Source organism: Elgaria multicarinata, chromosome 3 (assembly GCF_023053635.1).
Source record: "Elgaria multicarinata webbii isolate HBS135686 ecotype San Diego chromosome 3, rElgMul1.1.pri, whole genome shotgun sequence".
NCBI classification, from domain to species: Eukaryota; Metazoa; Chordata; class Lepidosauria; order Squamata; family Anguidae; genus Elgaria; species Elgaria multicarinata.
The window spans coordinates 120534796-120556796 of record NC_086173.1 but is presented as its reverse complement, the minus strand read 5'-3'; the positions used below and the strand labels follow the sequence as shown (position 1 = coordinate 120556796).

General features: G+C 44.4%; 1 protein-coding gene across 1 annotated transcript in view; it reads right to left on the bottom strand.

The window, feature by feature from the left end:
• Window positions 1-134: 134 nt before the first annotated feature.
• The window catches only part of CFAP100 (cilia and flagella associated protein 100), a 34775-nt gene continuing 12908 nt past the window's right edge, over window positions 135-22001 (bottom strand). Inside the window, exons 4-16 of the mRNA XM_063121388.1 lie at window positions 21357-21463; window positions 20447-20639; window positions 19096-19163; window positions 17897-18060; window positions 16619-16699; window positions 13737-13918; window positions 12395-12581; window positions 9836-9902; window positions 7471-7622; window positions 5664-5799; window positions 5249-5451; window positions 3095-3188; window positions 135-540 (exon numbers count right to left, since the gene is read on the bottom strand). Of these exons, the coding sequence (XP_062977458.1) occupies window positions 427-540; window positions 3095-3188; window positions 5249-5451; window positions 5664-5799; window positions 7471-7622; window positions 9836-9902; window positions 12395-12581; window positions 13737-13918; window positions 16619-16699; window positions 17897-18060; window positions 19096-19163; window positions 20447-20639; window positions 21357-21463 (1748 nt within the window). The 3' untranslated portion in view covers window positions 135-426. The remainder of the gene's footprint in view (window positions 541-3094; window positions 3189-5248; window positions 5452-5663; window positions 5800-7470; window positions 7623-9835; window positions 9903-12394; window positions 12582-13736; window positions 13919-16618; window positions 16700-17896; window positions 18061-19095; window positions 19164-20446; window positions 20640-21356; window positions 21464-22001) is intronic.

The following is a 22001-nucleotide window of genomic DNA, read 5'->3' as shown; positions in this document are numbered from 1 at the left end:
GTTTCCATTCAGGATGCTTAACTGCAAGAGGAACAAATGTCTTGTAAACATATTTCCAGTTTTAGAGACATAAACCTTTGAATAGAAGAAATTCATACAAGCCACACATTTTCATAGTTGCAGGATTTGGGGCTTAAATTGAACCATCTGAATGCAAACGAACTTTGTCTTGGTCACCTTGGTAGTATTACTGTTTAACAGTTTAGTAATCTTATTCACAAGGCAGAACTGTAGAAATTTTTAGTTAAGTACAGACAGTAACTCTTGTCATCTGCCTTGGATTTGTTGGGGGTGGTGAAAGTATAATTGGTATTAGAAAATGACATTTCAGTATAGTGTCTTTAAATAATTTGCAGACTGTCTACCAAAATGTTTCTCATAATCAGTTTTGTCACTTTCTGTACATTTCATAACTTCTTTGGGCTGTTAAGTAAAGTAGTAGAGCAGCTCTTCCTTTTCCTTGTCGATCATCCCTTGATCCTCATCTTCCTTCTCTTTGAAGGCAGGGGGCTCAGAGCGGAAAATCAATCTTCTGCCAGTCTGAAAAATATATATGAAAGGAAACATAAGAAGAACTCGCAATACTCTTCATGTGTGATGTGCGACTGGTGACATCTAAAACTATCTTGAACCAAAGACATATTAGCAAAAGCAGAGCTAACTTCAATCTTCTCACTATTACCTGTTGTCTTTGGGGAAGGAAGAGATAACAGTAGTACGAAAGAGTAGCTTCCAACTATGTTTGTCCAGAATAAAAAAAACATGAGTAGAAAGAATACACAACAGTACCTTTCCCCCTATTGAAGTGGCACACTAAATCTTTGTAGAACAGCATTCATCGTTGCTGTAATACCACTGCAACTTGATGCAGTAACATGATTCTTGAGTGCATTTAATTCACAATGATAAAGGTAATCTGGTTTTGAGACTACTAGAACTTTTCTCTCTGAAATAGCACCGCCAGCAAGCTGCCTCAATTTCGCTACAAATGACAGTTTAGTAACTATAAACACCTCCAAATAGAGTGGGGTGTACTGTAACAGGCAGTGGGGCAGTAGTATCACTTCACAAATTCAGAGCTAAAGAACAGTGCAAAGGCTGTTGTTTGACCCTTTATACTGTTCCTGCCTTTACAAAAAATGCAGGCAGCGACAGATAATGGTAGAAATAATGCCAAACTATGGTTTGAAGATTACAGCCTGTGTTGACTGTAGTAATGACCAGGAATGTCTAAATTTACAAACCATAGCTTGGGCCAGTACTCTGCTTTAAGAGGTTGCTGCCAACAGAGGCAGGTGTGGCCTAAACAGCATGGAACAGCTGAAAAATGAATGCAGAGAATAAGCTGGTTTGCTTATGTATATCTGAAAACACAAACGGATTTGGTATGATGTCAGACTGGACCCACTGTGATAATCAAGTTCTATGAATAATCACTGGGTGAAGTTCTGTGCCTTTGAAGCAAACTCTGTGGAGTAGTTCTTAATTTTTTTTTCAACATCTGCAGGTATCAAACTAGTCTGTCCTAGTGCTAGTAGACTGTCCTAGTCAGCTGCAGTATGCAGAGTTTTCAAATGGCAAAGGGGAGTGAATGTCTAAAAGATCTCAATATTAGTTCTTTGATGGGTGACATCACAAAATTCCTCAGTCATGAGATGAGAGGACAAGTCCTCTTATGCATCAGAACTGGTTAAAGAAAAGGAAGCAGAGCGCAGAAATAAGTAGATCTGTTGATGGAGAGCTGTAAAAAGTAGGATCCTCCAAACTTCTATATTGGGATGTATGCTTTTTAACTTTTTCATAAATGATCTGGAGTAAGAGATCCAGGTTTTCAGATGATACCAAATTATTCTAGGGGATAAAGACAATGGCCTGGCTGGCATGACAGGATGGTGTTTAGTAAGCCACAGTGGCTTGTTAACCATCCTCACACATGTTGGCTCATTTCCCTAATTGTCCTCATTGGTCACATCATTATGTCCGAAACCGGTGAGAGTGGCCCACGGCCTGTTGCAAGGTTGTGGAGTGGGTTGTGAACTGCTCCAACAAGGCACCCTCAGTGGGTTTGGACAACCGGAGAAACTGAGGTAATGTGAACTGACAACCTGGTGTCCCCAAGGACCACAAACCACAGTAGCTTAAATAACTGCTAATACCAAAATGTCTTTTTACCAATATCTGTTATGACCACAACTGGAATACTTTGTACAGCCCTGGTTGTCACATATCAAAATGGCTATTGTAGAGCTTCAGAAGGTACAGAACAAGACAATCAAAATGATTAGGGGGCTGTAAACTTTCAAGAAAGTTTTAAATGCTTGGGCATTTTAATTCAGAAAAATGGTAAGGGTTGGGTGACATGATAGAGGTTTATAAAATGTATCATGTAGAGAAAGTGGAGAGGGAGAAGTCTATCCCCCTCTTATAACATTAGAACCCAGGACCATCCAATGAAGCAGAATGGTAAGAGATTCAGGGCAGACAAAACATGTAGCTCACACAGTACATAGTTCAGCTATGGAATTTTCCACCCCAGGATATAGTGATGGGTACAAACTTGGATGGATTTAAAAGGGGATTAGACAAATCTATATAAGAATGTGGTAGTGTAAGGCTTATTACTAGAGATTTACCAGATCAATTTTGCTCATTCTGGTTTTAAATTGAAACTTGAACAGTGGAGACGTTCAGAAAATTTTGAAACTTCAAAAAGGTCAAAGCTTGAGGTTTGGGCAGCTCTGAACTACAGATTGCTTTCCTCTGAAATAGTTATCATTAAGTCAGTTGTTCTGTTGCCATCAGGTGTGTTTGGAGGGTATAGAAAGTGAAAACGTAAGTGTACTTGTGCTAACCTCTCACTGCCCATTGGAACAAGTGAAGCGACCCATCCAAGTTATTTTGGGCATGTAGTTTGTGACACATCCCTTGTTCTTGGGACCAGTGCACAAACATAGACAATATACTGAGTCCTTAACTTTTTTATAAGCACAGGTCAGTGGAACTGGAGCTATGGAAGGACTCTGAACAGAAGAGTTTGTGTAATAGGGTGAAATTCTGAAATCAAAGCAGTGAGAACAGGAGTTGCTGGATTTACCTTTTTCTTAACATCAGCTTGTGCTCTAGCCAGGGCCCGTTGCAACCTCTCTTCCTGCAGGAGCCTCTGCTGCCTTATCTTTTCTTCTCTCATCCTGGCAAAATGAAGCAAGAGTTGGGGTTAGAATTGTGAGCCACGTAAGTCAAATTGTCTGATGGAATCCTACATTGAGTTCGTGCAAGGGCTGGGATCCAGAGAGGCCTTTGCATGCAAAGTGCTTCTGCGTGCACACAAAGAGGTGGTCAGTTCTTCTTTCTGCTGGTAGGCCCTTTTCATGGAGGACAGCAGTGGAAGCCCCTGTACTTTCAGGAAGCTGCTTGGACGAGTAAGGAGGACAACTTGTCCTCTTGATCCCTGTCCTTGGCTGGTCGCCCAGGGAGGAGATGCAGTTAGACTACAATATATTATTAATGCATCTCTCAGGGAGGGGAGCTTTCCACCATGTTTAAAAGAAGCGGTGGTACGGCCGCTTCTAAACAAGCCCTCCCTGGACCCCCTGGACCTTAATAATTACAGACCGGTATCAAATGTTCCATTTTTGGGCAAGATGATTGAGAGGGCAGTTGCCTTCCAACTCCAAGCAGTTTTGGATGATACAGATTTTCTAGACCCATTTCAAACCGGCTTTAAGGCGGGATATGGAGTTGAGACAGCTATGGTCGCCTTAGTGGATGATCTCTGCATGAGTATTGACGGGAAGTGTGTCTGTGCTGGTACTTTTGGACCTTTCAGCAGCTTTCGATACCATCGACCATGGTATCCTTCTGGAATGCCTGAAGGGTTTGGGAATCGGGGGCACTGCTCCAGTGGTTTCGGTCCTACCTCTCAAGTAGATTCCAGATGGTGATGCTTGAGGATAGTTGCTCCTCAAAAAAGGAGCTGTTGTATGGCGTACCACAAGGTGCCATCCTATCCCCAATGCTGTTTAACATCTACATGAAACCGCTGGGAGAGATCATCCAGATTTCTCTATGCCTTCAATAACAGCATCAGCTAAGGATAGTGTGTCTCCTCTGAATGAATGCTTGGAGGTGGTAATGGGCTGGATGAGGAAAAACAAACTGAAGCTGAATCCAGACAAAACAGAGGTGCTTGCTGTCAAGGGCTCTGACCTAGATTGGAGGTGTGTCAACCAGTTCTGGATGGGGCTACACTCCCCCTGAAAGACTGTGTTCGCAGTTTGGGGGTGCTCTTGGATTTGTCGCTCCAAATGACAGCCCAGATAGATGCGACAGCCAGGAGTGCCTACTATCAGCTTCAGCTGTTGCTCCAGTTGCGACCTTTTCTAGAGTTGGAAGACCTAAAGACAGTAGTGCACGCGCTGGTAACCTCAAGGCTTGACTTCTGCAATGCCCTCTACATAGGGCTACCATTGTACCTAGTTCGGAAACGTCAACTAGTTCAAAATATGGCAGCCAGGCTGGTCACCGTTACATCTGGGGTGAGCATATTACCCCAACATTAAACTCACTCCACTGGCTGCCAATTAGTTTCCGGGCAAAGTACAAAGTGTTGGTCATTACCTTTAAAGCCCTAAATGGTTTGGGTCCAGGTTACTTGCGGGATCGCCTTCTCCCATACAGTCCGCCCCGCACACTCAGGTCCTCTGGGGTGAACTTACTTCAGTCAGCTAAAACTAGGCTGACATCAGTTTCCCAGAGGACCTTTTCTTCTGTCGCCCCCAGATTGTGGAATGGCCTGCCGGAGGAGATTCGTAAAATTAACTGTGTGTGTGATTTTAAGGCAGCTTTAAAGACTAGCCTTTTCCAGCAGGCCTATCCAGATCAATGTAAAATCAAGAATTTTAAAGATGTGTTGATTCCTGTACTAATGTTGTTCCCCGCTTCGATCCAAAGGGAGAGGCGAATAATAAATATATTATTATTATCATTATTATTATTATTATTATTATTATTATTATTATTATTATTAGCAAATAACTTCCTGTGCATGTATGAAACAGCGAGTGCAGTACTTTGAACCCTAACTGAGAACTCTTGGATACTGATGCACACACACCTTCTCTTCTCCAAGTGAACTGAACAGAGGTGATTCATTTTTATAGGGTCATGTTTTTTTATCAGGTCTTGTTAAGTTCTGCTGAGCTACTTTTCAGTTGTGACATGCCCTTTGAAAACACGGTTCTTCTCTTACCTCATCCTTCGTTCTTTCTCTTTGGCTTTCTCGGCTTGTTCGATCTTTCCTGGTGGGACCCTTTCGAGACACTCTAGCAAGTCGTCCAACTGGTGTTCTATGACAGTGAGCATCTGCAAGGTTCCTAGGTTTGACTCATTTTCTCCAATACAGCGTCGATACACTTCCACTACCTTTCGATGCAAGCTCACCAACATTTTGTCCTGTAGGCAAGAGCCAATAGTAATCTCCTAGGACTGCCCAAATGGTCTCGGACTGGCAATATAACATGTCCTTGCAGCAATATTCACAATAATCCCCCCCCCCTCAAAAAAGCATTTTCTGGGAAAAGGCATTACCCTCCCATTAGTGCCACTTGACGGGCATGTGGTATGTGCCATCATTCCTTATTCATTGACTTGATCTTCACACATACCTGAACATCTGCTTTGTATTCTCCAAAAGAAAAAACACGCGATTTAAGTTCAAGGTCTGCTGCTGTCTCCTCCTCTTTAACAATGTTGGTTTGGAGAGTGACAGTAAGAAGCTTCAGCTGCTCTATTTCACGATCCCTGGTGCAGAAGAGATGGAAGTTCATTTTGTTTTTTGAAAGAATTTCCGTCCATTCCATTAACTTTTTTTTTCAATTATAGGGGCAGGTTGTATGTAAAACTTCACTTAAAAGGCCCGAACGTACATCCAGTTTCCTGGCAAACCGGTACTACGTAACCTGGGTATAGGAGGAGAGCCATGTGTCCTATTTTACAAGAGGACATTCTTCTATTTGAAGGGCTGCTCGGTACAAGTTGTGTTTAAAGATTAAGAACCAGAAGAAAGGAAAGAAAGGCCTTGAAATTGCGCACTAAGCCTACAGCAGACACATGGGTTACTTAGTCACAGTTTTCCCCACTATGGTGAGATGTTTGGCATCTCTATTTAGATTACTTCTCAATTTGTATCTATCCGTATAAATTAGGCTATGCAAATTGGTGCCCTTGTTTTGGTGATGCATAAGTGCCCATCCTACCTTGATTCAGCTTGGGGAAATTATGTAAATCTTGGGAGGCCTAATGATACACCTTCACGAAATGAATAAATAAACAAGGGCTTCAAGGATTCCATCACAGAGACAGTCAACCCCACCAGTTGGAAAACTGACTGCGAGTCTTATGAATTGGCCCTTGTTATGTTTCTCAGAATGGATTTTGATAATATGGATTGGAAATAGCGAGTACTCCTGACACCATTGTGAAGGACAGGGGTGCAAACTTGTGCCTCTAAACCCATTGTTGCTATGGGATGGTAAAATCTGCCCCTATGGCCTATTGTTTCAAAGTGGCTGTGTCAGGCTTGGGCGGGGAAGGCGAAAGTTGGTGGCTGCCAGCCAAGGTCACCCTACCTCAAACCAGGCTAACTCCCACCAGCACCTGGAGATTATCAGGGCAGTGGACAAGCTAATGGGATTCAGCTGTGGGAAAAAGTTGTGGCCTGGCCCCTCTGGGAGGGGGTGGGCAAAAGTCCGAGAAGGGCACGGGTTGGCTTGTTAGGGTCATGGGACCAAGGGTCCCCAAAAGAGATAAAAAGCTCTATGAAGAAAGTCCTCCATCTTCCTTGGTGGTGCGTGCGTATGTCAACTGGGAAGATCAGTGCCGAGGTAACCAGGAGGGGGTTCCTTGGAGTTAGAAAGGTTTCTATGTTTTAAAATGTGCATGAATATCCTGGAAAAGGCTAGCCGTCGTTTTGGCTGGGTGTGGGGATGTATGATTGTTTCTTGGGGTAATGGCTAGAGATTAGAGTTTTTCCTCACCTTCTTTCCTCATTCCTCCTTTTCCTCATCTCACCTTCTCCCCTTTCATCCCTTTCCCTTTTTATGAGGCTGTTTTACTGACCAAGGCCTTATGTGTGAGTTTTAGTGATTGCAATAAAATTGCTGTGTGTTATTCCCTGAATCTCTGACTCGTCCCAGTTGTGGACAAAGTTTGGGAGGTGGGTTGCTGGGAGTTTGGGACGTTTGGTCCAGAAGCCTACCTTGCAGGGTTGTCAGGTGGATCCTGATATCCGTTACAACCATCGCATCATAATTTCCCAACAGTGGCAGCTTAAATTGCATTATTTTATGTACTGGACTAAAGCAATTCTTCATTCATAGTTTGGTATATGAATAGCTTGGCAATGGGAGCATTTTGCAGATAGTAGGATTGCATGTAGTGATTAATTGTAGGCAGTGTCCTTGAGTCACTTACATTTTATTTCGTGTATTACTCAAAGTATGCCGAAGCTCATCTAGGGTTTCCTCTGTCTCCTGAGAATTCTGAATTAAGGACAAGTTCTGTTCCTCTAGCTCAGTGAAAAAATTCAGCAATTGGTAAGGACTTGTGAAGTATAACTCCGGTTCCTGCTAATAAATAAATATCATGGGATCTTTTCAGTCATTCACACTGGAGAACATGCAGGACAGGAGAGAGAAGTGCTTCACGCTTCCGTTGCTTCACTATTTGCAATCATGCCACATGTAGGCAAAGTTAATAGGTGTTGAATGATAGCCAGGTCTATGTTATTTCTAAGGAAGGCAAGGGAATGGAGAAAGGCAGAGAAAAACAGGCCTACCATGTGCATATGAGCACATTGATCAAGGAGGGGTGTCTAACTTGTATCCCTCCAGATGTTTTAGTCTACACCTTCCATCATCTCCCATTATTGGCTATGCTGGCTAGCAGTGGTGGGAGTTGTAGGCCCAAACATCTGGAAAGATACAAGTTGGAACCTCCCCCCACCCCATCTTGATGTTATACGCATAACCATGGAAGTGCAAACATGGTCTCCTTTGCTGCAATCAAAACCGCACATGCATAGGGTGACCATGTGTTCAGAGGACAGTCCTATATTTTAAAGGTTCCCCATCCCAAGTCCAGTTTAAAGATCTAGAACCCGAAGAAAGGAGAGCAGGGACCTTGGACTTGCCGTTTGGCACTTAGCCACCTGCACAGCAGAGCAAGAAGAAACAAAGGTCACTTTGTCATAGTCCTACTAGGATGAGTATTACATTTCTATATAAAATATAGTCTATTTGTGAATTTGCATCTATACAGATACACTGGCACATGTAAGTTTGATCCAAATCTGGGTCCTCTTGGGTTCTTTCATTTTTTAAAAAAAGTGATTGAGTTCCTCTTGGCAGTAAATGGCCGGCATGCATGCTTATGGGCCAAGGTGATTTTAAAGGCATCTTTGCATCTAGCCTGCAAGTTTTTTGGAATGCAAATGGACTCCTTGGGTGGGGGCTGATAAGGAATAAGATCAGAGCTTGGGTGGAGGAGAATTTTAACCCATTCCTCCTCCATGCCATACGTCTGAGGAAAATCCCTCTTCTGAAGCTGGCATTTGCTTTGTGGGGTGGGGACTGCAGAATGGAGGAAAGAGTAAAATATAATCATGGAAGGGCAACTTCTGTGTTCTTGTGTGCCACCCTATGCTCCAGGCACAGAGAGCTTCGGCTATTGGGCGGTATAAAAATCTAATAAATAAATAAATAAATAAATAAATAAATAGCCTGCTGGCTGGGAACGTATTTTGCCATGCAAACCAACCTCATTCATGGATGCTTGGGTTCTACTGTAAAAAAGGTATCAAAGGGTAACATAGAAGAGAAGATTGAGGGGAGACATGATAGCACTCTTCAAATACTTGAATGGTTGTCAGACAGAGGAGGGCCAGGATCTCTTCTCGATCCTCCCAGAGTGCAGGGCACGGAATAAAAGGCTCAAGTTACAGGAAGCCAGATTCCGGCTGGACATCAGGAAAAACCTCCTGACCGTTAGAGCAATATGACAATGGAACCAGTTACCTAGGGAAGTAGTGGGCTCTCCCACACTAGAGGCCTTCAAGAGGCAGCTGGACAACCATCTGTCAGGGATGCTTTAAGATGGAGTCCTGCATTGAGCAGGGGGTTGGACTTGATTGCCTTATAGGCTCCTTCCAACTCTACTATTCTATGATTCTGTGATCTAGCAGTAATGATGTGAAACACAGCTGGGATATTTCATGCAAGACTGAAAGACATATTAAGGCGTGGACTCAATCTCTTACCATCTGAAAAGACTTATTTTCCTTAAGAACCTCTACTCCATGATCAAAACTGGCAGGATTGACCTGATAGGGAACCAAAGCCAAAAGGAAGAGGAAAAACAGAAAAGAAAAGAAATGGAGCCCCCAGACCTGCCTCCTTCCCCACAAGTACTAGAAGCTCTCACAAATCCTCTGGAGTGGATTTTCAAGGAAGGGAGGAACCAACAAGGATTGCCTCCTTTCCACGGATGGGATTCCTGCAGTGGATCGGAAGGTCCCCTGGATGGAAAGAATCCCTGTGTCTGCAAAAGAGTTGTGCTTGATCCAACCCAATCGTTTTGTCCAGTCCCTCTGTTTATTTTATTGCTGCATTCCATATTTTATGCTATGCTTTTGCATTCTGTGCCTCGCTCACTTTGAGAAGTCTGAATGAAAAACGATTGGTTATACCTCTTCAAAATCAACCCATCAGTCATACAGTAAATCCCAAGTTTAGTAAGCCAAAAGTAATATGTTAAAGAAATTGGATTCAAGGTTACCAACCTCATCATCTTCCTCATCAGATAATTCTGCAGTATCCTTTTCGTCTGATGAGGGCATTAGAATGCTCCTAGAAAGATTATTCCTGTGTTAGATTTTGGGGGGATTTGGGGGGATCTCCCTCATTATTTATTTATTTATTTATTTATATCGCACCATCAATGTACATGGTGCTGTACAGAGTAAAACAATAAATAGCAAGACCCTGCCGCATAGGCTTACATTCTAATAAAATCATAATAAAACAATAAGGAGGGAAAGAGAATGCACCAAACAGGCAGTATAAAAGTCAGAGCAAAATCAAGTTTTAAAAGCTTTAGGAAAAAGAAAAGTTTTTAGCTGAGCTTTAAAAGCTGCGATTTAACTTGTAGTTCTCAAATGTTCTGGAAGAGCGTTCCAGGCGTAACAAATCGTTCCAAGATCTCTTTCTTGTTCAGCCACTGCCAACTCAGATACCATCAGGTTATACTTGAAGTTGGGTTTTTTTTGCCCCAATGTGTATCAACTTACACTTCCTTACATTGAACCGCATCTGCCATTTGGATGCCCACTCTCCCAGCATGGAGAGATCCCTTTGGAGCTTTTCACGATCCCTTTGTGTTTTAACCTCCTTAAATAATTTGGTGTCATCAGCAAACTTGGCCACTTCACTGCTCACTCCTAATTCCAGATCATTTATAAAGAAGTTGAAAAGAATTGGTCCCAATACCGATCCCTGTGGGACCCCGCTATTTATTTCCCCCATTGGGAGAATTTACCATTTATTCCTACTCTCTGCTTTCTGTTCTCTAACCTGTTATTGATCCATTAGAGGACCTCTCCTCTTATTCCATGACTGCTAAGTTTGTTCAGGAGTCTTTGATGAGAGACTTCATCAAAAGCCTTTTCGAAGTCCAAGTAAACAATGTCCACCAGATCACCCCTGTCTACATGTCTGTTGACACTCTCAAAGAATTCTAGAAGTGAGACAGGACTTGCCCTTGTGGAAGCTGTGTTGATTCTTCTTCAGCAGGACCTGCCCTTCTATATGCTTATTAATTTTGTCTTTAATAATGCTTTCAATCACTTTACCTGGAATGGATGTCAAGCTAACCGGACTGTAATTTCCCGGATCAACCCTGGATCCCTTTTTGAAAATTGGTGTTATATTGGCCATCTTTCAGGCCTCTGGTACAGAGGCTGTGCTTAGGAACATATTGTCAGGTATTTGATTTGAAAGTGTTCATATCTAAGTGGAAGTTTTTCTGGAACTGAAGAACAAAGTGAATAATTTCTGAGATAGCCATCTCAAGGTCTTTGAGAGCGGCCAGGATGTGCAGCTGGATGGCTCTCTGACCAAGGCCGTTTGCCCATGTTTTTTTTTTTCTTGAGGCATAGCAACACAATCCTGGTGATGCAATCCGGTGTTCATATTGCATGTGGACACTATGATTGGCTCACAAGGCTATTAATATGAGACATGTGATTGAAGAGTTTGTGTGAAGAGCTATTGTGTAAAGTTCCTCAACTATGCTATGCTCTATGTAAATATTTGTAAAGTAAACTTAGATGAGTAGTCCAAAACGCTGTGTCTGAGTATTCCTTCACTTCGTGAACATCTGCCTGCTGCCAGTGACCTCTGTCTCTGCTGACGTGTGCTTGCACTCTGTGCATGCTCTGAGGGAGTACAATACATCAGACTCCTAACACATATTGCATATTTTTGTGAGAAGGTCTGCAATTTCATGTTTTAAGTTCTTTGAGAACTCTAGGATGGATACCATCTGGGCCGGGCGATTTATTTGCTTTCAATTTGTCAATAAGGTTGAGACCCTCATCTTTTATCACCACTATTTGCCTCAGTTCCTCAAACTCCCTTCCTGAAAACATCAGTTCAGGCACAGGCATCTGTCCTGTATTCTCTGCAGTGAACACCGATGCAAAGAATTCATTCAGCTTCTCTGCAATTTCCCTGTCCTCCTTTAGTACTCCCTTAACTCCATTGTCATCTAATGGTCCAACTGCTTCCCTAGCTGGTTTCCTGCTTCTGGTATATTTAAAGAATTCGTTATTGTTGGCCTTGATATTATTAGCGATGTGCTCTTCAGAATGCTTTTTTGCATTTCTTATTGTCTGCTTTCATCATCTTTGTGCAAGCTTGTGCTCCCTTTTATTTTCCTCACTTGGGCAAGACTTCCATTTTCTGAAGGATGCCCTCTTTTCTACAATAGCTTCCTTGACACTGCTGTTAACCATGCTGGTGACCTCTTGGACCTGGTGCTACCTTTCCTAACCTGTGGAATACATTTTAGTTGAGCTTCTATTAGTATGCTTTTGAGCAAGCTCCATGCATTTAAATGGCAATATCTGGAGAAAAGTGGATTCTTCCACAACTAGATGGCACTGTCTTAATGGAAGTGAACATAGCACGCCTAGAGGGGAAGTATTCAATTCAAACCATGAATTCTTTCCTCTCTGTCTATGTAATGCAGCCCATAACAATCATGAATGCAAAGACGCCCAATGTTGTTGGATTTAGTTCCCCACCCCACCCCACCTCCACCCCCTCTCTTTTACACTTACGGTCTTTTGCCTTGCTGGGATCTGAGGTTCTGTCTAGAAGATGCCCGGCTAAGTTTCATGGAGTCCCTTCTGAGCAAAGCTTGACTTGGAGACCTGGAGAAGCTAAGGTCTGAGGAAGACAGTTCAAAACTGGAATGCTTTCCAAAACTCATTATCCGACGTTTGCTCCTTTCTCGGAAATCCCGACCTGTGTGTGAGAACAAAAAAGCTCGTTAGGAGATGAAGTTACACACAAATGCATATGAGGCCTTTGGTTTGTTTTTTTTTAAAAAAAGAGATAGCTAAATATGTGACACGATAGTAATATTTAAAAATTATGAACAGTATGGAGAAAGTAAACAGAATAATCCCCCCTCCTCTTCCTCCCATAATGCAAGATTTTAGGGTCACTTGTTCACACTATGATTGTGCCAAATTGACAAATGACCATTACTCAACTATTTTAATTGTTTTAAAACAATGTGAAAGCCAGGTGAATTTAACCATTAAAGGCTTTGTTAAAAAGCCATGTTTTTACTTGGTCCTGGAATAAAGTCAGCATTGGTGCCAGTCGGGCCTCCAAGGGGAGGGAATTCCACAGTTGGGGTGCCACATCAGAGAAGGCCCTCTCCCATATCGTATGTGTTGCGTTGGTGGGATGTGGAGGAGGGCTCCTGCAACAGATCTCAAGTCTCGGGCAGGCATATATAAGGAGAGGCACTCCCTCAAGTTCACATATCTCATTGCTGGCCTCAAAGGTAGGCATGGTGGGGCACCTGCCAAGGACCCACAACCCAGCTGTTCCTCCTCCTCACCTCTGCAACTTGCGTGCCTCTCGCCCCAGCCCAAGCAATGGTGGCAGTGAGAGGGCAGAGTAGTCAATGCCACTTATTTGCTTGCTGATTCTCTGCCTGTCACGCAAGCAAGTAGTAGCAGCAGTGATGCGAAAGAGGAGGAGGAGCATTAGCAGAGCCTGACCATGATAGTGAGAAGACAGGCACACTCTCCATCCTCCCAGAGTGCAGGACACGAAATAATGGGCTCAAGTTACAGGAAGCCAGATTCCAGCTGGACATCAGGAAAAACTCCCTGACTGTTAGAGCAGTACGACAATGCCAATGACCTAGGGAAGTAGTGGGCTCTCCCCACACTAGAGGCCTTCAAGAGGCAGCTGGACAGCCATCTGTCAGGGATACTTTAAGGTGGATTCCTGCATTGAACAGGGGGTTGGACTTGATGGCCTTATAGGCCCCTTCCAACTCTACATGATTCTATGGTTGAGATGGTCTTGCTCAAGGGGCCTCAAAAACCAGAAGCCAGCAGCCACGCAGGCACCAGACACGCCTTTGCTGGAAGCTCTTACTTTTCGATGTTGCTAATTGCGATTTGTCATCTTTAACGTCGGGATCGATTTTCACCACTTTTTCTTTCTCCTTCTTTCTCTTCTTTTCGTAATCGTCCCGCCACTCTTTGGGAGATAGCTGGTAGAGGAAGTCCCTGAACGTGATGTACTCCTGCAAAGTGTCCTCGAACCTGGCTATCTCACTGGAGTGGGGAAAATCAGCAGTGCCATTAGGACCTTGCCAAAGTGATCAGAATCCTTTCCAAAGAGCAGCTCTGCCTTTCGGAATCGTAGCTTTTTACTCTGGCTGTCTGCTCCCCCGGCAGAGGCAAAGCCACAGAGAGGACTGTTTCATTGCAGCAACAGCTGCTAAATTTTCTACGCTGGCAGAACTTTGTTGCATCACAGTGCTACTGTCTCCCAATGGGGAAACTTGTGTAATGGCCAGAACAGGAAAATGTGGGGAAAACAACCCCTGCCTAAAACATGAGAACCATGGTTAGTCTTTTCAGATTAATCAGGCCATCGTAGGGATGGCTCAAATGCAAGTTTAACCATGGTTTACAGAGCCAAACTTTGGTTTGTTGTGTCATTGAAACTGACACACTCAGTTCTCAATCAGCCACCAAACCAAGCCCTGCAAGCCCTGGTTTGAAGCCATTGGAAAACTGGGCAAATGGTGGCTTGGGGTTACCTCTGAACCATCAAACCATGGTTTGGGATATTGCTCTGCCCTGAATGGCCACCTAGCCAAAGAGATGAGAATATAGAGTGCCTTGAAAATGAAACCTCTCCAGTATCTACTAAGTGGCTCACTGGATGTCAGTCTACCTCTGGAGGAATCCTCTTTGGAGGATGATCTGGAATCCCCTGAACTGAGCCGCCTGTTCCAAGTTACCTTGGGGCAGATTGCGGGGCGGGGGGACTTGGGTCCTTGAAGGAGATGGCCATCATACCTTCCTCTCAAGAAACACTTAATCCCCTTTTGGAATTGGAGGTAGATGCTGAACCGCCATTTAGCTCCAGAAAGCACAGATGCCTAAAGCTGCAGGTTTGGCTGGCTTCCCACTGAAGGATGACATACAAGTTTCCACCTGAAGAATAAGGACTCTTCATGAGGAAAGGAATACTCATGAGCAAGCTCTACTCAGGCGTAGGCATTTCCTCAAGTGGCACTAATAGCCTGCGGCTGTGCTCTGGGTGAGGCTCTGAAGGCTCAGGCTTAATAGCGTTCAGTTCTGTGTACTGTGGAACAAGAGCGGATGCACAGACTGGAAACAATGTCTGTGTATCTGCTCTTGGGCTCCCGCCAAGCTTTTCCCTGATCTTCTCTGCCCCCTATATGTTTGGAATTCAGATGGCCTACATACCTTGCCTTGGAAACTGCCCTTTGCTAAATCCTTAGAGCTCTGTCCCTGCCCCACCATAAGCAGGATGCTGGTGGGACCAGAGACAGGCCTTCTCAACAGCGGTGGAATGCCAGCTCCAGTGAGATCCCATGGTCTCCCTCCCTTTCAGCTTTCAGACAGGCAGTTAAGATGGGCTATGTAAAAACATCTCCCCACACCTAACCAAAATGAACAGGTAGCAAACTTGGGGGTAGGGGATTTCACAGATAGGGTGGTAGTGAGGCAGTGGAAGCTTTCTTCTTTTTATTTTCACCTTTTCAAACAACCAGGGGCTCCTTACTGACAGGATTCCACACTGGGGTACCAAAGCCTCCATGGGACCTTGCAATACGGAAGCCCAGAGTTCCCACATGCCCCTCCTAACAATGGCCCGCTTGCTAGTAATGCAACAGTGCCTGGGCCTGGCAAATGTCGGGAGGGAGGGGCAGGCATGCAGTACCCCACTCTGCTTCTCCCAGCAATTCACCCAATGCTTCAATTACAGGGGTGGGGGCAGATGGGGGGCTGCCATCTTACCTTCTGTGATGGCCCCCATCGCTACTGGTTTTAGAACGCTCATGGGGAGCTGGAGTCAGGGCCAGGGCCTGTGGGTTTGGCTCAGCCTCCCCTGACCTTTCTGCCCATAATTTGGGCTCTGAATCTGTGCCAGGTGTTCACATCTGCCCCTCCTAGGGTCCAAAAATAGGGGTGGGCGAAATCGGCGAGTGTTCGCCTCTGCCGAGCGCTAGGCAATGTCCCATCCTGGCTTCCCTTTCCTCCCCTGCGTTAATGGTGGCCACCATTAACATACAGTAGCAGGGGGGAGTGCGCCAAGGGTGGGGGACTTAAAGGCCATCGCCATTAACACAGGGGGAGGAAGGAAAGCCGGGGCGAGGGCTTGTAAGCACTCAGGTGCAGGTCCGCAACATGCCCAGTGCATCTGACTGGGTCCATGAAGGCCGGACGTGAGGGCGTCCACTACTCTCACGGACCCAGTTGGACACTCGCGACAGCCCTCTCCAAAAAGAGCTCTCTGGGACTCCTCAGCAGCTACTCTCCCTTCCCATCTTTTTTTCTCTGCATCCTGATCTTTTGGTGGTTTCCCAGGTTGGTGTCCTCCCCCCCCCCCCATTCTAAAAGATTGAAATGCCTCCTCTATGTCTTATTGAGTGGCAGTAAGTAAGAGCTTGAAATTAAAATATGTTTGTATTTTTGGCCTCGCCCATTTTTCCTTTGGCCCCGCCCACTACTGGAATCCAGCCCCCGAGACCTTCTTTGGAACTGAATTCGGCCCTCAGGCTGAAAGAGTTCCTGCACCTCTGATCCACACCCTGTGAAGCCCTGCCTATAGTATGCAACACATAAGTGCCGAGATTCTGAAAGCATGAATAAAATCCCATGGAGCCAGTCTGCCCGTGAATGCTTCTGGAAATCCAGCTGGAGGAAGGTGAGAGAGAAGCAAACCCTGACGTGTGAATTATATTTCCAGATACAACATGTCCTGAACTCCTCTACCTTTGGATGTTCATCATTTGTGCAGTCAGTTCTCGGATCTCAATTATTTTCTCCAGTTTGGCTTTGGTTTCTTTTTCAGCACTACAGCAAAGGCATAAAAACAGTAGTTCTGTACAGGACACGAGCAGGTATGCAGCTACATGGGATGAAGCATAGTCCTCAAAGTTTGAGGTGGGCTGGAAAGTCAAAGGGAGTTGCTAGGGGAGACATGGGCTTCTTCCTGACTTTGATCCATCCCTGGCCTCCCTCTCCACCAGCATTTTCCATCTCCTGTGTTGCCCAGACTGGTTAAACACGAAAGTGGAAAATATCTTACATTCTCCGATATTTCACAGGGCTTTGACTGGTTATAGTGGATGTTCCTACAGTGGGACAGCTGCACTCGTTTAAGGCCACCATTGAACTTCCATCCATATTCACCTACCTCTTGGGCATCTTAGCTGTTGATGTGAACCTATGGAATCCAGTACACACATACTCTCTTTAGGGTGTGTGTACAATAAATATCATTTGGAGAGCAGGGACATATTTATTATTTTACTTAGCACAGCATCTGAATTTATCTTTGTAAACACTGGGACAATAACACTACTTCCATCTTCAGCAAAAAGAAGAAAAAGGCAGTCTAGAGAATACTGGATTTAGCCATTCAACAGGTTTTTACATTCCCTGAAGTTCGGGCTTTCTTCTCTGAGGGTTCATCTCTAACTATTAGGTAAAACTACCCAAGGCATGCAGAGGTCAGAAAATTCTTTAGGGAAAAACCCCTAAGAGGAAGGAATCCCCCAAACCATCCAATGAGAACTGCATGTAGTCATTGGAATGTTGTGGCAGAAGGACAGAAAACCAATGGGGAGGGCAAATGGAATGGCTGGAACCTTGAACAGGAACCATTTTGAACAGGCTGCAATGTTTTGTTGCAGGTCTCATTCTACTGCAACTCACTGCTTCCTCGCATGTAGTGATGGCTTTAAACGTGTCGGGGGTGGTGGGGGTGGTTGGATAAATTCCTGGAGGAGAAGGCTATCAGACCTCTATGTGCTACCTCCCGTATCAGAGGCAGGAAGCCTATATACATCAGTTACTGGGGAACATGGGCAGGAGGGTGCTATTCTGCCCTTGTCCTATTTATGGGTCCCTGGTTGACAGCTGGTTGGCTGCTGTGTGAACAGAGTGCTGGACTAGATGACCCAGGGCTCTTCTTATGTCCTGAGGGTCTCCCATCAGCTGGGACTTTTCTACGAATGTTACAGTACGGAGCCCAAATGCCAGCATTACACTTTGAGGGCTTGTGCTGAGTTTCGGTCATTCTCCTTGAGGAACTCATCGAACATGGCAGCGTCCTTCTCGAGGTCTTCCTCAGCTTTTTCCAGCTTTGCTTCTTCTTCGACGGCCAGGTTTTCCAGTTTCTGGATTTCATCTTTCTTTACAGTTACAGCATACTGTAATTGAAGACAATAGAGAGAAAGGAGGGAACAAATCTACCGAGTCGCACTGGAGATTTGCTTGATCGGGCTTGTTTCTGTTTGTGACTTGGCTCATGGTGGTGATCTTAACATTAAGCAAGGTAGGGGGCGAAAGCCAAAGTATTGCACGATTCCACTCCCAAGTGTTGTAGGAAATCTGTGGCAAGTTCAGCAACATATCCCCTTATACTCTAACTTTCTTCTTTCAAGGGGCTCCTTTAAAATGGCCCACAGTTTATTACCTGGTGGCAGGTAGAACAGACAAAGTGTGTTTAGATTATCTTTTCTCAGGCATGAACTCTCAAGTTACTGTAAAAGTCGCAAGATTTTGTGCTGCAGCCATCTCACGCCGTAAGGTGGCGAGACAATAATAATATTCACGTACCACATCTGTAATGTAATGTGTTAAATGTGTTAAATTGTATGGTGTTTGATTGGAGTGCTGGTTGTCATACCGTAATAAACTTATTCATTCATTCATACCTGGTGGCAACAATTCAAGCAGTCTGGAAAAGCATGTGGTTGCAGATTGTACCACTACAAAATGCAGGCCATGGTGCAGCACATCTAAATATTCCCTCAAATCAAAATCTCTCTGCAGGTAGAAAATTACCGTATTTCTTCGATTGTAAGATGCCATCGATGGTAAGAAGCACACTAATAGAAAAAACACACACCCTAAGACACACCCGCGATTCTAAGACAAGATGTTTATATGGGGGGAAAAGTGCATCTTAGAATCGAAGAAATAGGGTACTACTTCTGCTTCCTATAACGTTTGGAACCTGCCCTTCCCCTTCCGAAGAGTTTGGGGCCATGGGCAGGCCACTTTCCCCCTTTTATCTTCACAGCCATCTAGGCTGGAAGGGTTGATTGATCCAAGACCACCCAATGAGCTTCGTGGCCGAACGGAGGATCCGACGCCAGCTCTCGCTGGTTCAGGCTTCGTGCCCCATCCGCTCCCTCACACGCCGGCTCAAAATCCCGTCCACCAAAACTGAAGTCAAATACCTGCAGCAAGAACATTTGCCGTTTCTGATTGATGTAGTCGTGAATGGTCTCTCTTTCTACAACCTGGTCTGGAAAAAAGAAAAACGGAAGTAAAGATGTGCAGGCGAGAGCAGGCAGCCAAAGAAATGCAGGGATGAGAAGAGAGATGGTGTGCAAAACGGCTAACGAGGGTTTCAAAAATCTGTATCTGTTAATTGAGACAGTGAAAAGTGTCTGTAGCTAGAAAACAGGCAGGTACTTGTGTTCGAGAAGACCAGGGGTTAGCAATCTGCTGTCCCCCAGATGTTTTGGATTACAACTCCCATCAGCCCCAGACAGCATGGCCACTGGTCCAGAATTATGGGAGCTGTAGTACAAAACAGCTGGTGGGCACCTGGAGTAGACAGTCCCTTCCATTACTGCTGACTGTTCTGCTTCTCCTACAAGCTGCTTTGTCCAATGGCTCGCCTTTCCTCTACCATTTTCTCTCAATTGTAAGCTCTCTGTGCATTTGTCCATGTCCATACAGCACCTCATGACTTGCTTCAAATTCAAGGGAAATCAGAATCAACATCATTCGAAGTCATACGGGGGAGATTAGTTCAGTATGCATCACATCCGAATGTACAACAATGTATGCCTGCTCCACCTCTGAATATATGGACATTGTAACAACAAATGAAAGAACACAGCACATTTATGATTCTGGGTCTGGGTCTTCGTCTTCTTCTTGTCTCCTTTTTTGTCTCCTCTTTTCCTTTTAATTTCCCCCCTCTATTTCGATTAAGCTTCCTTCCCCTAGAAGTTATATCAATCAATTTTTATTTTTTCTTCTTTGTATATTATACATACATATTCATATAACTGTTGGTTTGATATTAATTGTTAGGGGATTGTTTGTATCCATTCCTTTTTTGTATCACTTTAAATTAAATTAAATTAAAACAAACTAACAAAAAAAACCAGGATGGTGCTCTTGCACTCATGTCCTGCTTGTGGGCCTCCCGTAGGAAGGTGGTTGGCCACTGTGTGAACAGAATGCTGGACTAGATAGGCCTTTAGTCTGGTCCAGCATGGCTCTTATGTTCTTATGGTTAAGAAGAAATAGTCCCGCATCCACAATGCCCCAAGATAGTCCTCTCCTAAAGGCTGCCACCTGCCATGGCTGCTTTGGGGTCAAAAACAACCCCAAACCTGTTGGGGGCAACAGAGAGTTCCAATCTGAGGTCTTTCTCATTAGAGATGCCAGTGACTGGACCCAGAAACTTATGTTGTGTGTTCTGCTGTACAGGTGTGGGCCCTCTTTATGTTGTGTGATCTGCTGCAGAAGTATGGGCCCTCTTTACTTTCCCCCTGAGATCTGGAGGGGTACCTTTAGTGATGGCGATCTTCCACGAGATGCTTTCCCGGAGAGCTTTGAGCCGTTCCGCTTCTGCCGCCAGCTCTTTGTCCTCGGCTTCCTCTTCCATCTGGATCTCTTTCTTGAACCCGGATTGTTTGGCGCTCTGCAGAGTGGAGCAGGTCATCTTCTCATGTACCTTCAGCGTCTTCCTTCGTTCTCGCTCCTATAAGTAAATGCGGTAGACGGACAGCTCTGTCTGGGTTTCAGTAACCTCCAAAGTTTAATTCACTGTCAAAAATTTGCCACGGCTGCTCTTAAAAGGGAAGGAGAAAACAGAGGCTGTCTGAGGTGGGGTGGGAGATGGGCATACTCAATGTCCTTTGAGATCTCTTCCATCTCTATAATTCTGTGTGGATGATACTAGTTGCCGATTGGGTACTTCTAACATGGAATGGTAGCTTCAGCTGCACGGACTCCATGCATCTATTCCAGTGAACAGACAAATCTGGGACTTAGGACTACCTCTCTGCCACTGACAGCCATCCAACTCTAAGGTAGTGGGGAAGCTGGAAGTCCTAATCACAGCAGAGGATCCCATACCAAACACATATTGCCTAAATAATGTGTCTGTTAAGGCATGGTCCTTAACAACCATCATTTCCTGGCATTTTAGAGGTTGGTTAAACATGGAAAGCCCTTAATGCAATATCTTTTTTAAAAATCTGAAAGGTTTTAGTTGATTAATAAAATTATATAGCTGATGGCCAACGGTAAGAAATGCGGGGAATGGTAGTCCCCAAATATATAAAAAGCCCCCGGATGGGGAAGGCTGATTCGGTGCAATGCTACAGTGAGGTCACAGGGTCACCCGATTGATTTGCCATGCTCTTGGGGCAGAGAGACAAAGTTCTTTCATGCCTCTCTTGTGATCTGTGCATACCAGTTTCGCCTTTTCCCTCTGCTTGTCTCTCAATAAGAAGATATCAATATCTGATGGGATTTTAAATGGGTTTCTCTCCATCAGGACATCTGTATCCTGCATAGAATCTGGAAAAAAAAGGATGATAATACGTAGTTGAGCAGTACTACCTGCAATTACAACGAGCAAATGGATAACAGAGATATGCTAGGAGATGTGTTTAGTTGGGAAAGGAAGAATTTAAGCACTTTGGGGAACTTTATTGATGATGAAACTATTCTAATGATTGGACAATAGGCGTAAGCTCAAATTATTTCTTTTCTTTTCAATTAGACATGTCATTAATCACTTATTAGGAAGTACAACACAATTTGGAATAGTTCCCCCCCTATAAATTAATAAAGGTTTGTTTGGTAAGACTCATAGGGCAGTATCCAATTGTGCCCAGGCACTCATGGGACCAACTGCTTGTGCTATGGGGCTTTTGCACTTCTAAAAATAACTAGAAAATAGCGGAAATACTCATTTCCGGAATGGGGAGGTCCTTGTTGGGTTATTGTGCCAGAACTTTTCTCTCTCTGGAACTCTGTTTGTGCTCAGAAACAAACACACATCACGCAGGTCTTACACAGCAGAGCTGGTTTATTTCCTTCAGGCTTCTGTGCA